Raw genomic sequence first — 14984 nt, forward strand, 5'->3', positions numbered from 1 at the left:
TCAGTCTCAGCACTAGTCAGTAGGAAGGACTAAGAGAGACAACAGGAGAGGCTGTGCCTCTTTCAGGGAAGTAAAGATCATAGCTAGCTCTCTAATCAAGCCAAGTTCAGCCTCTGCCACTGTCCGTGGAGTCCTTTTTATACTCACTCCAAACATCACGTGTCCTCCATGGGGCTCGCCCCAGCATGTGAGTCTGTCTCAGCTGACATTACTCTGCCAATTCGTCGGAGTCTGTGGAAGCGGCAAAAAACTGCGACACACTACTAGAAGTTTTTAGGTGTGTTTCTCTCTATGGAGTCCTGACAAATGTAGCTCAAGGATGCAGGTGAGGTGGACTAATACATGTGTGTTGTTATGGAAGAATCCTTCATCACGCATCGTTTCACATGCTTGCTTTAGCAGAAGATTCTTTCTCCTGTGTCTGTCTCAGTGAAATGTTCCTTCCCGGGTCTGCCTTAGTCTTTCACCTGTGTCCACGTCAATGAAACACACCTTCACGTGTTTGTCCCAGCAAAACACCATCAACACAACTGACCTTCCCAAGAACCCTTAACTTTCCACTTCAGTTATGAATCATAATGTAAATGTCTCAGATGCAGATTATCCTATATTGGTCTCTGTGGGGTTACAACCTACAGGTTGAGACTGCTGGTCTACTACATTGTGCCTTCAACTGTTTTGGGGTGCCTGGCCTAGTGCAGAAGTCTCAGAGTCTTCCTTTCCCACCTTGCAGGCATGCAGGCCCCAGTGTGTCACTCCAACAGTTTTTCTCTCTGGGCGACCTAATTCCCTAACACTCTGCTCTTAACTCTGGTCTCAGCTGGTTTTCTTGAAGGACTGTTCTTAACACTGTTTTGTTACAAACTGCATGCCCAGCGATGCATTTAAAAAATGATCCTGGTCTTTTGTAGTTGGCAAGGTCTTCCAGGATTTAGTTATCAGTTCTGCTTGAAGCTGCCTCCTGCTCAGGATCAGTCAGGGCGGGTGGTCTCACGCTGCAGCAACAAATAATCCCAGTCTTTACATCTCAGAGATAAAGGCGCTTCCTACGCATGCTCAGCAGGGCTCTGAATGCAGGAGAAAGAAAATAAGACTCCTTGCACACTGGTTGGTAAAGATGTTTTTCTGGAAGCAGCGCATGCATCTTTTCTGCTGACTGTTGGTTGGTCAAAGCAAGAGTGATGGGTCCACACTTAGTCCAAAAAGGTTGAGGAATTTGCTTAGGAAGAAGGGATCTGGCGTGTCAGTGAACACTGCCGGCAGTTCTCCCATTCTCTATTCACCCAACCTTAGGAGCTGTTCTGTGTTTTGACATTAGCATAGGTAACCACACATTTAAAAACCTTTAAAAGTATTATATCATGAGCAACCACCGCTGTTGCTGTAAAATGCCAGTTTAATGGATTCCAGATGGGTGGGAATTAAAACAAATTTTTATCATTCACGGTTTCAAACAAAACAATTGGAAAATGCTCGGTGCTTTCCTGACTGTACAAGTAACACACGCTTATCGTTCACATGCTTTTGGTTTTTTTTTTCCAATTTAGAAAATGAATAAAGTGTGCTCGGAGCTTTAATGGCTGTGCATTCCACAAGGGAGAGGGAGGTAGCACTCACAATGAGCTTCGAAGGTGTGGGGAGTAGTCACAGAAACGGTTGCATTTTCCAGCACATGGTGTGGAGATGGCAAATGAGAACAGGGCTTAAATGCCAGCCAAACATGGAGGGTTCCGTATATGCCAGGAGAGGATGCTATTTGGTAGAAAAAAAAAAGCCACTGAAAACTGGGTAAAATGCCAATCCAGTATTTGTTGCATATTTTCTTTGGGGACTACTTTAAGAATTAGGATTATGAAAGTGAATAAACAGTTTGCTCCTTTACTTAGCCCGTCCTCCAGTAACAGGACTGAAAATGAACCTAGGAAGATTGACCCAGACATCAGAGAGATCAGATACGCGCCTGAAGAAACCACATTACAGCTTTCCCAGCCAGAGCTGAGGAGAGCCCAAAGCAGTAGACTGGTGGCCGAGATGACAAGGAAGGATCATACCAAGAGGTCTTTGAGACGGCTTTAAAGAAGGCTCCAACTTCCCAGATGTGGAGACAAGGGAAAAGAAAGACAAAGATCATTTGAAGGTTATAGATGCAACTACCAGGTAAAATAACACCGTTAAGATTAATTAAAATGTCAGGAGGAACACTAAGCTTGGGACGGAGAGCAGAAGGTGGTGTTCGGTTAAGCGTTTGCTGAATTTGAAGTCCCTTGAGCATCTCCTGGTGGAGGGATCCAGCAACAAGCTTGACGTGTGGAATCAAACCTCAGAAGAGCTGTGGTCGGAAACCAGAGTTCTTGGCACAGCATTGATGGTTTCTTCCTGTCCCCTTTCAGAAAAGTTTGCAGATAGGTGCTGCAGAGCCACGCTTTGAAGCAGAAGGATGAACACGTGCAAATGCGGAAGCTTCTCTTTAGAGGAGTGCAGACTTCAGAACCATCCCTATATGTAAATTTCATCATAGTGAACAGAACTCCATCCATCCAGATCTGGTTTTTCATGTCTTCAAGGCTTGTGGGTTCCCAGTGTCCTTGCTATGGACGAGTTACCCTTTGAACAGACAACGCCACACCCGGTATACGGGGAGGGAAGTTCTCACTGGTTGGCAGAGGTGGCATCCAAAGCAGTCATCAGGTTGGAATGTGGTAGAGGTTGAGGTCTAATTAGGTCAGGAAAGAGGGCTCTGAGCAGAAAGCATAGTCTGGCATCAGACCAAATGACTAAGGTCTCCAAGGCTTGCTAAGGTTCTGCATGGATATTCTTTGTTTGTTTTGTTCTGTTTTTTGTTTTGTTTTGTTTTTGTTTTTGTTTTTGTTTTGTTTTTTTTGAGACAGGATTTCTTTGGGTAATATCGGCTGTCCTTGAATTCCATATGTAGACCAGGCTGGCCTCAAACTCATAGATACCTGTCTGCCTCTTCCTCCTCATTGCTAGGATTAAAGGCATGTGTGGAATACCCAGCTAGCTCAGCTATTCTTACAAATAACACTTGTGCCAAGTTTAGTATGGACAAGTCAGCCTTCACTGGGAATGACAGAAAGTTTCTATAGAAGGATTGTTGGTTGAATTATTAACTTAGTGCCCTTTTTCTTCACATCAGGCAGGCATCCACACTGTAATGCTTGGCAGGGAGTTTTTAAGCAGGCAAAGTATCAGATGCATCCTTTCTTTGTCAAAGTTTTGCCTTTGGTATCTTACGGCACCAAACTTAAAGTTTGCTCAGGTGGCAACTTGTATATCTGTGTATTTTATCAAAATAAAGTTTTGGTTAAATGCACTAATCATTCTGAGTATTGGTATGTGCATGTTAAACAAGAAATAAACACAGTATTCATGTTATCATTAAAGAAGTTTTGAGCCTTGAGGGACCATGGCAGGGAAAGGGAGGACTGGGGGAGGATGCTAGAAATGATAAGTCTTTTAAGACAAGGGTCTAAGGGTCTCCCTGTGTAGCCCTGGATGTCCTGAAATTTACTATGTAGACCAGGCCAGCCCTGAACACATAGAGATCGGCCTGCCTATGCCTTCTGAGTGTTGGGTTTTAAGCCTGGTGGCACCACATAGGGCCTAATAATGACATATATTTTTTGTCTAGATGAGAGCCTTAAAAAGCAAAAACAGAAACAAAAACAAACAAACAACAACAAACTATTCCCATGGATTTTTGCCAGGACCATCTGTGTGACCACAGGGTTGGAGCTATCAGTTGGAGCCTGTGGCTCATCGTAGGGTACACTTCTGAATCCATCAGTAGCCAATGGTTTAGCACAGAAAGGTAGGGCACTGTAAACCCCTTGGAATCTACCATTACCTGTTGACAGGCCCAGTCTTGTGCCCGATGCAGGCAACCCAGCTATGGTGTGATTGCGTTTGTAGGCCTACAGACAGCGTTTTCAGTGCTTCTCTGTGTCTTCAGCGGGGTTTATTCATCCTTCTCCCCCTTCAGTGACATTCCTTGAGCCTCATGGAGGGCAGTAGAAATGTCCCATTTAGGCACTCAATAGACACTTATTCCTTAAGCAACCATGCATCTCTCTACATGTATTGTCCTTGACAGGAACAAGGGAAAGGAACTCCAGAAGTGAGGTGATTATGGGGCTATTGCAGGTGAGAGAGCTAGGTGGGAGAGGGTGAGTGAACTAAACATGCTTTCTACATATATGGAATCAATCGAAGAACAAATTTAATCAATAGAAATGGGAAATTTGATTCTACGATAATCTAAAAGGATTTTTACAAGCTATCCTATGGCACAAATCATCTTCTGTCATTTAGTCTTCTAAGCACATAGCAGGCATTTATTGGCCAATGGAGAAAGCATTTTCAAGGCTAACTCTTAAAGAAAATGGGAGATCTGATTCTGAGTGGAAGCACAAGAGATTGTCTCCTTGGGAGCTCCCTAAATTTGTGGCAAGCAAGAATGAAACACCATCCCCAGGGGCAGTCTCAGGTGTTAGCGACACCTAGGATAGACTCAGTACTGTGTTATGCTTTGTCTTACACAGACTTCAAGGCCATGCCTTGCTCTGGGCAGAGCTGGAGTGGGAACTTTCTGCAGCAAAACAATGGGTTGGGTTTGGTAGCAGCTAAGAGAAGCTTGCAACCCATATGTACACACTTAACCTGGTCAACCCCAGTGACTCTGGATTGAGTCATTTGTGATTGGCACAATGATTAAATATTTTAACTATAGTCCTATCCTTGGGTGACTTCCACAGGAAGACAAGTCCTTGCAAGTGTTTAGAAGACAGGGGTATATTTGGTTTGGGAGACCAGAAGATTCACACAAATTCACTCAAACTGTGATTGATTGTTTATTGCTTCTAAATAATCTCCTGGTTACTTCAGGTGCAGTTGCTGTGTGCAAATAAAACCATCTTCTTGTCACTGGCTCTCCACTCCAGTTCCCATTTGCTAACCTTCTCTGAACCTTCTCTCCCTCTACTTTAAAACAGTATTTTCCTTGGCTCACAATATGTGCCATGACCAATTTCCTCATCAGCGGGGAAAGTAAGAAATTTCCTCATCAGCGGGGAAAGAAAGAAAGTTTGAACCTCGAGTGTCCAAGATTCTCTCTTCCTCACTTCTCTGTTCTCCCTACACTCATTCTCTCTTCTACCCTTCAGAACCTCATCCTTCAGTTCTTCTGCTGCTCTAATACTCGAGTATTTGTGCAAAATGAAGATATCGGTTCATAAGTATTATCTGTACATCTTTCTCTTAAGGCCAGGCGATGGATTTTGCTTTCTTAGGCACCCCATTGTCTAGCACAACACCTGGCACAGAGAAACCTGGTGTGCTGTAGCTGTCAATCATATTCTACATAGCACCCGCTCTCTCCCTGACCCACCACAATGAACAACTGCATGAATCAGAGGATGCACATGTGACCCTTGGTCTGGGAAAATAAGACTTCCATGTACAATTCTGACCTAAGAGAGGATGTTTGGTCACTGGAGAGTCACATGGAACTATGTCCTCTAATTGTGATCCTGGGACCCTGTCAATGCAGGAAGTTCATCATTCATTTGCTGGTGGTAGCTGTGGGTACATACAGCCCAGCAAGAGAAATTTAGCAGAGAAGCAGAAAGAGGTGAACTTGTGGGGCACGTGATGGCTAATCTTCACTATCAACTTCACTGGAATCAACTAAACCCAAGCAGCTGGGTGTGCTCATGAAGGATTCATTTGACTTATTATTTGAGGTGAGAAGACACACCCTAAATCTGGGCTGCCCTTTCTGGGAGCAGCCTACCTAAAAGGACACAGAACTTCTTGCTTTTTGCCTGTTGGTCCTCATTCTCCATGATAGCTCATCTTGCTCCTGAGGCACTTCTTTACTGGTCTTAGAACCAGTATATCTTTAGGGTTACAATGAAGATGGAAGACCGGGACTCCAGTACCAGATGAGACATCCAGTCTTATAGGATGAACAACTACCAGATCTTTGGCCTTTTGGGCAGAAGACAGCCATCGCTAGACTACCCAGATCAAAGCCTGTAAATGACTCTAATAAACCAGTTCTGTTCCTTTAGAGAAACATAACAGTGCCCGAGGCAGGACAGAGGACCCCGGCAGCACACTGACGGTGCTGTGACCACTGCAGTAACGCAAGGTCAAACCTAGGCCCAGGTTATGCTGTGGCCTAACTCACAGGACCAAGCTTGCATCAGGGGCTGATTTGTTGAGAGGAAAATGTGGTGAAGCCGGAGCAACAGAGGACAGACTAAAGTCACAGGGACAGAGCAGAGGCCTGGACCTCACACCACTGTTTATCAGTAGCCACGTGAGCCAGCTGCATTAGTCTCCATGGAGACATGGCCCAGGATTGGTCCATATCATAATGACTCTACAGTTCTATGGCTATAGTTTGTTCCAGCTCCTGTTCATACAATTGATGGTCAATCCTGAGCTGTTCTGATATGCATGAAACCCTTCACAATATCAAAAGACTTATCATCACCATATCTGCTTTTCCATGTCTTTGAAGTGTCTGATTCTAACCTTCAGCATGTGTGTGCATCTCTATGGCTTTGCCAGCTTGGCACATAAAAAATGCCCATGGCACCACCCATCTCTGATCCTTAGCAGTAGTTTCTTGGTTTGTGTTTGTTGAATGAGCGAACAAGGGACAAGTCTTACCGACCTTGTTCTTAAATTTAGGGAGAGCCTTGACCTTTTGCTCACCAGACATGCTAAACTCTCACATACATCTGCACACATGTCCAGGAACGTTCTTCTGGGCCCCACCAGTGACATCCCCAAGCTGCCAACACTCACAATGCCCATCAGCACTGTATGCCCCAAACACAAGTGTTATGATGAACAGGAGGTACAGCTGCATGCAGGTGGGAGGGTCTCACCTATACAGATGGAGCCAAAGAAGCAAACGCAAAAAGAACGAAGTTTTAGATTCCACTTATATAAAGTTTCAAAGCAGATGCGTTGAACCTCGTTCTACACAGTAAAGGGTGGTGTCTACTCAGGGGCTAAATAATGTAGAAGTGATTCCCACTCAAGTCACGATAATGATTTTTCTCTCAGGGTACAAAAGAAACACTGTCCCCTGATACCTCGTGACACTATCGCTAATTTTGTCACTGTTGGCTAAGCTTCACTTTTCTGTTCCAGTGTCACACTTCACAGTGAAAAGGTTGAACAGTTTTCTTCAAGCTTCCCCCACATCAAGTCAAAAAAAAAAAAAAAAAAAAAAAAAAGTCTGACCTCCACATCAAACAACGTGTGGCTAGGGAGCTCCGTGTCTTCACTCGGGTCTTGCTGCCCAGTATCTTCTACTTGAGGCCCTTTTCTATCTCTCCTCTTCCTCCAGGACAGATGTCTCCATTTTGGCACTGTGGCTAGATTTACAATGTAACCAGTTTAACAGTTGGGAGTCCTGAAACTCAGCCCCAGCGGAACTCGCAAAGCAGCTGCAAAAAAGACTAATGTCTCTCCTGGGATCAAAAGCCTGGAGGGTTTTCGGGGAAAAGTTCAGTAGTGTGTGCATGAAAAGCCTATTTTAAGCAGAAGGCCCCATTAGGGTTGAAGCATCCGTCCATCTCATCATTAGCTGGGAAAGCCTTAGGCTCTGAAAGACTCCCAGTTGCTGGTTGGAAACTTAGAGTCAGAGGGCAAGCTGTCAAGATCCTGGGCTTCTGGGCTTCTGAGATGGCAGCGGCTTGCACGGCAGGGGCTGGTAGTTCCTCTTCTCATACCTGAAAGTTAGTACTTGGAAATGTACAGTTAAATTCACGTTCTACCCAGTCCCCACCCATACATCCCCTCCCTGACCAGAGAATAACAACTATCCCAGAGAAACCCAAAGAGAAGCTACAGACACCTCACGTCAGACTGACTGCCACAGATGCTGGCTTCAGTCAGGCTGTTTAAACTCTTTTGGAGTAACATTTATCTACAATGGGGTCATTTTATAGATTCAATTAAACCTACATTTTCTCTTAGGCTCCTTTCCCCCAGCTCCCCTCAAACCCTTCTAGTCACACACTCAAAAAAAAAACAAAAAAAACCCTTAAGCCCCAGAAATAAATCTCTATAAACTGCCGAGCATTCATTCAATCAGGCTTTTACTATATCTCTTTGCAATTAGAATAAATTTACTGCTTGGAGAGATGAGGGGAAATATGTAAGGTACTCCTTGGATAAATATACTCCAGTGAGAAAAGTAGAGGCTCTGTTAAAATTATCTCTGTAAATTCAACAAGAATCAAGGTCACGGGAACCGCCACATACCAGGGAATGTTAATTAATGGGCCTGCAGCTGGTGGTACCACTTGGCTGCTCAGCTCCAGCTGCCTGCTCTATATTTCTCTCGTTTGTAGGACCATTCTTGGCCCAAATCCCATCTCTCTCTCTCTCTCTCTCTCTTTTTCTTCCAAGTACATAAGTCTGTCCTGGAAGGATGCCAACTTTCCCAAGCACTAAGGCAAGTGCTGTTTCTTCAGAGTTTTTTTTTTTTTTTTTTTTTTTTTTTTGTGTGTGTGTGTGTGTGTGTGTGTGTTTGTTTTTGTTTTATCTCTCCTTTAAAAGGAAGGCCACTCTATCACCTCTGGAGCAGGATTACTGGCAATCAGTGATGGAGTTGTGGTCTGAGGTCAGTGTTCTGGTGTTGTGTGCTAAGCCAGCGAGGCAAAGCCCTCGTGTAGCTTCTCCAACGAACACAGATGACAGTGGAAATCTCCTCCTATCTTTGTTGCCTCGGTGGGTTTTGTGTTAGGGTAGCTGGAGGCGAGGCAGAATGTAGTGAGCATACGTTGACCACCTGAGAGCTGCAGAGGCAGGAGGAAGAAAGCAGGAGGTAAGGGGTAAGATGGAGAAGAAAAGTTTCTCTGGATCAGAGGAGTATGTACCGGTTAACTCCATTGGGAAGGATTAGATGAGGAAACATCTTAACCAGTACCTGGGAAATGTGTTACTTACATGGTAATTCCACAATGTCTGGTTCTTTCCTCTATGCTTTGGAAAAGTTGCACAACTGTAAACACACACACACACACACAGAGAGAGAGAGAGAGAAAGAGAGAGAGAGAGAGATTGATTTAAAAAAATCTGTGTTTGAATCCTGATCAAATACTGATGAGTAGCTATGACAACAGGCAGTTTAGTTAGCCTGTCTACACCTTGATCTTCTCATTTGTGATACAGAACTATTAACAAGGTATTTGTCTCAATGCTTTCTAAAGAGGTGGTGCATATGGAATCTGAGGCACAGTACTGGGCATGTTGGTAGCTCCCGTGACTTCCCTGGGACCACTGGGGCCATTAACTACAGCTAAGTGTGTCCACGGGCAACAAAGGATGAGGAAGGGACTTAGTCTCTGAGCCGACGGAGTCAGTGACCAAGGCACAGTCCCACTCGCAGTCTGCCTTGTTTGTCTCCTCATTTGGAAGCTTTCTCTCTTCAGCACCGCATTCTACAAGGACTGGGCGTTCTTCCACACAGTGACAGACATGCGAATCTCGCCCAGAAATAACAGTGAAAATGCCTGACTCTGCAGTTAGAAGGAATTCCCCAGGTAGTCATTAGGCATGAGCTCAAGGCAGAACCCTAGGGAAGGCTGTCCCCACCCCCAAGACAAGAGGGCCATCAGTCCACTCTGGGCCTGTCTATGCAAGGGACTCAGCTTTATCGAGCACTTAAAGGAAGAAAGAATGTTGGGCAAACGTTAGAAGGGTTTTCTGTTACTTCTTTACAAACTGTAAAATGATATTTGGTCCTTTTAAATGACTTGGGAAGTTTTCTGAAATTAAGGACTATGGATTTGATGGAGGCCTTCAGGGGATTAAAGTTTTCCTTTTCTTTGAAGCATTTCAAACAACTCTAATCTGCTCTCAGAGTGCAGCTCAATCCACCAGCATTCCTAATGTATTGCTGCCTTCTGCACGGCGCTGATGCTTTTGCCTCTTGTTTTAAATGCGTTTGCAGAAATATTCAGAGTACAAGAAAAAGTTAAGATTGTTCATGTGAAGCCTGAGATTGCATAGAGAGAAGGCCAGGCGTATGAAGTGCATAAAAGACATAAGATTTTTTTTTTTCTGAAAAATTCAGCAAGTAGCTGGAGAGATGATTCAGTGGTTAATGGCATGCATGCTCTAAAATGCAAGGTCAGTCCCTGGCATTCACATAAGGTGGCTCACCTGCCTGTAACTCCAGCTCCAGGGGAATCTGACACCCTTGTCTGGGCTCCAAGAGCACTGCGTTCATGTGTACACGTTCTCTTTCTTCCCTCTGTCTCCTTATCTCTCTGTCTCTCTGTCTGCCTCTCTCTTTCTCTTTTTGTCTCTCTCTGTCTCTCTCTGTCTCTGTCTCTGTCTCTCTCTCTCTCTCTCTCTCTCTCTCACACACACACACACACACACACACACACATACCAGAGAAGAACCAGAGTTTGGACACCTTCAAATTCCCTAACAGGATCATGAAATACTCGCAGCTGATGGGCTTTCTGCCCCCGTCCTTCGAACCCTCTAGGATAAACGCTCCATAGTCCTCGTGTTAACCTACAGGCACTAGGGGGAGAATGATTGTGCTAAATTCAGTAGATTGCCTGGCATCTTATTTTGATGTTCCTCCATTTACACAACCTCAGCAGCAGCAGCCATTTCTAGTCATTTTGAGTCTACAGCGTTGTCTGACTGAATCTTCATCGAGCCAGAATCCAAAACCTATGCGCATCTTCCTTCTCAGCTCCAGAGAACATAGCAGCAGGATGTTCAGAATTATTCTAAGGACACAGTTATCTGCAGGGAGGTGGCCTGCGGGTCTCTGACAGATAGGAATGATATGGTTTGGGGCAGTGTGGCTCACATGATAGAGAACTGGACCGTAGTTGGGACCATCAGCCATGGTCCTTCATTACTGCATCCCTGTGCTTGGCTTTGGGTGAATGGGAACCACATTGTATCCAAACGTTTGGGTGGCTACCCTCATTTTGTATACTATTCCCAGTCCCATTCATGTGAATCATACCTTAGCTCTTCATCTCTTTTTATCCCAGGCTGTTGAGTGGGGTAGGCATAGCACATTTCGTCAGCTCAATTGTTAGTCAAGACCTGGTTTTGTGAATTTTACCTGATGACAGACTCACCCTTAGAAAAACACGTCGTTGCTCTTATTTCCACTGAAGACTATCTGTGCTGTATGCAAAATACTTGGTCTGTTTTCCTGTTGGCGAGGATAGCCTACTGAGCCCGTATTCATTTTCCTCTACCAAAGACGTTAACACAATGGAGTGAGTTTTCTGAAAATGGCCTTGCTGTGGCTCAGACTTGTTAAGGGCCACAGTCAGGGGACCTAATCTGCTGATAGCCTTGCTGGCAGAATCCCAAGGTGGGCGGATGGCATGGCCTTAGCTTCCTTTCTTGTTGTTGTGATGAAATGCATGACAAGAAGCAGCTTATGGGAGGAAGGGCTTATTTGCAGTTCAAGGGGGTGGATGCACCCCATGATGGTGGGGAAGGCGCTGGCTGCAGAGGAGCTGGAGGCTGCTGGCCACAGGAAGTGGAGCTGGAGCCTAGAAGCTCAAGGCTCGCTCTCAGAGACCCATTAACAAGGCTCTGTCTCCTAAAAGATTGTACAATCTTTCCAAAGCAAGCTGAGTGTTCAAATGAAATGGCTATAGGGAACATTTCACATCAAGCCACAGCACTTTCCTATTCTTAAAAAGCAGTAATAAAATTGTGAGGATAGCCAACAGGGCCTTCACCATAGTCAGGAAGACTAGTTCTCAGACTTACAGAAATTGTCTTCATGGTCTTTAAAAGCAACCGTAAGAGGCTGCTTTTATTTATTTTATGCCTAGTTTAAAGATGAAGAAACTAAAATCAAAGTCAAACAGATAATAAAAGGGAGCCAGATAGGAAAGTGAGCATAGGAAGGCTGGCTGATCTATGCTTGGAGGACTTGACTGGTAAATTCTGTTCCTGCCAGTCAGGATGATTGTTGTGTGACAAAACTTTTCCTGGGAAGATGCAACCAACACAAGTCTACTCACCCCAGATAGGAATCCCATGACAGACCAAAGCACAGATACCATCAAAGCCCAACTTGGTCAATCAATGAGTTTTATTGGGGTTACTTACAGGATTATGGATTAGGAGCAGAAATGACTCACAGACGGTTGCATCAACAAAGCCCACCCCAGCATAGGTGACAGCTCACAAAGCTGGGAACCTGGAACACACTGTACAGTATGCAGGCAGCTCAACAGAGTGAAGATCGAAGAGTGCCTTCTTTTAGACCAAGTAAGTGACTCTGGTTTAGTCCTCTTCCAGATAGCTCAGGGGTTTTTCATTTTTTCCAGGTAGTCTGGTCTCAGTCTCCTCTGCAGCTCCTCGAGTCTCAGAGGGACTCTGTGCTCCATTGTATAATAGGGCAGGAGGGGCCTAATGAATCTGGTCAGTTTCAGGGACTTCCAGAAGCTTTTTTGAATTGTTTACCTTCTGGTTTAAGGAGCTTTTCTAAGGATGGAATGTTTCAATCTTGAGGAAACTGTTAAACAACAGAGATATAATTTCAGAATGGATCCTGAAACTTTCCAGCCTGCTCTCCTGAATCTGTTTTCACTTGTGAGAATGCTAAGTATCAAATGTGATGGCTCCAGGTGGTTCTTAGAACACCATAAAGACTCCTCAGGTTGCAGGTTGCAGGCAGTCAGCATGGTCTACCTGTGCCAGTGGGGAGAGAAAATCATGGTGATTAGAAACAGATGAGTTCCTGATGCTATAATATTCTGGACTTGGGTACAAACATAGAGAAGAGAGACACTAAGGTAGAGTTCATGTCTCAAGAAAAAGCTTTGGAAAAGTGGCTCTGAGAATGATACTTAGCACTTTCCAGGGATGGCCCAAGCCTGTGGGTAAGAAGTCACTGACTTTGCTCTGATCCTGTGGACATGGAGCTGGTCTCCCCAAGCCATTCACTCTGCTTGGCCTCTGAGTCCTTGATGATACAGATCCTGTGTGCAGATCAGGACCCATCTGATGAAGCAGCTTTACTTCAGCTGACGTAGAGTAGTGGGAGCCCTAGACCTAAGGAATTCAAGTGAGCAGATATGCTGGCCTGGGGTGAATGGTGAAGAGGCTACAGGTCACAAGATTGGGTTGAAGAGAGTTAATTAAACTAATTACTTAGAAAAGAGACTGTAAAGGAAGAGAAGGGAAGTAAAATTCTATGAAATACAAAAATTATACATATCCATGCGTAGAATATTATTTATTCATAAAAAGGAATGGTCTACTGTTGTGAGGTACAAAACTGAAAAGCCTTAAGAACAATATACTCAATGAAAAAAAAAAAACAGACACAGAGATAGTATGCAGATTTGTGATCAGCAGGGGCTAGGACAGTGATTCTCAACCTTCCTAATTTTGCCACCTTTAATACAGTTCTTCATGTTACAGTGAGCCCTCCCCAACCATAAATCTATTTTTATTGCTACTTTATACCTGTAATTTTGCTACCATTATGACTTGCAATGTAAATATCTGTGTTTTCTGATAGTCTTAGGCAACCCCCAAAGGGGTCACACACAACCCACAGGTTGAGAAACACTGGCTAGACGAAAGGAGAACACTCAGAGCTTGGAAATGGTTCAGGGTTTGCTTGAGTATGGTCAAAATGTTCTGGAATAATACAGCAATGAAGGATGCAAAAATGGGTAAAGGGGCTTGCTACCAAAGCTGAGGATCTGAGTTCAATCCCAGGCATTTACATGAAAGGGCAGAATGCATTACTCCAAGTTCTCTGACCTCTGCACAAGTATGCACATAATCATAATAGAAAAGAAATTAAGGTAGCGGTTTATGCTATATCAAGTATGTCTTGGGGAGAGGATCAAAACCAGAAATTAAGCAATAACTTCCAATATCCTAAAACAAGTATCCAAAGGTTCTAAATGTTAAAAATAGCAATTTAAAATGAACAAACAAACAATAGTAATTTTATATTTTTTCCATCTTCTGTAATTTTCTGCACAGCATAAATTGCTCTTTCAAGAGGCTTTTTGTTGTAAAAGCATTAGCCCTTCACAGGAAGTTGCAAAGATAGTAGGGCAGGTCCTAATACCGGGTTCCCCCTCAGTGGTTATAATCTTACATTGCTGTATCCAAATGGAATCCAGGAAGTTGACATTGATACAATCAATGTTTGTTTTCTAACCCTGAGAGACTAGTTAGAACTGAAACAGAGAATTACAGCCATCTCTTTCCCAAGAAGCTCTCTTTCCTGCTGGTCTTTAATTCACACCTCTACCTACCAATCCTAACCAATGGCAACCACTCAATTTCTCCATATCTCCCACGTTGCCATATGTAGGCTATTTATAACTAGGTAGATAGAATCATAAAGTATTCGACTTTGAGATCTGCTGTTTCCAGTCAGCAGGATGTCCTGCTGCTATTAACACTGGTGGGCAGATGTTTGTGTAGATTATGAGCTTTCTTTACTCTGGGATAAAAGGCAAGAAATACGGTTGCAGAATCATATCATGGATAGGGTGTATGCTTAGTTTTTAAGAGAGTGCCAAACTAGCTTCTGAGAGGATGGACCATTCAAGGCAGTGGTCCTCAACCTTCCTAATGCGTGACCCTTTAATACAGTTCTTCATACCGTGGTGACTCCCCCAACCATATAATTATTTTTGTTGCTACTTCAGAACTGTAATTTTGCTGCTGTTATGAACTGTAATGTAAATATTTGTGGTTTCTAATGGTCTTAGGTGACCCCGGTAAAAGGATCATTCAGACCCTCCTGACCCATGGGTTGAGAACCACTGATTTAGGGTCTCGCCCGCAACACAGCCATGATCCAGCTCTCTGAGTTCTCAGCATTGTTTGGGGGTGAGGGGACACAATGATTTGATCTTTCTGGGTAACCTAGGCTGGCATGGGAGTCTCAATCCTCCTGTCTCAGC

General features: G+C 44.1%; 1 protein-coding gene across 1 annotated transcript in view; it reads right to left on the reverse strand.

The window, feature by feature from the left end:
- Positions 1–12118: 12118 nt before the first annotated feature.
- Positions 12119–14984, reverse strand: part of LOC127684872 (uncharacterized) — a 32989-nt gene continuing 30123 nt past the window's right edge. The window contains exon 4 of the mRNA XM_052181664.1: positions 12119–12738. Within this exon, the coding sequence (XP_052037624.1) occupies positions 12725–12738 (14 nt within the window). The 3' untranslated portion in view covers positions 12119–12724. The remainder of the gene's footprint in view (positions 12739–14984) is intronic.

This window comes from Apodemus sylvaticus, chromosome 5 (genome assembly GCF_947179515.1).
Source record: "Apodemus sylvaticus chromosome 5, mApoSyl1.1, whole genome shotgun sequence".
Classification (NCBI taxonomy): Eukaryota; Metazoa; Chordata; class Mammalia; order Rodentia; family Muridae; genus Apodemus; species Apodemus sylvaticus.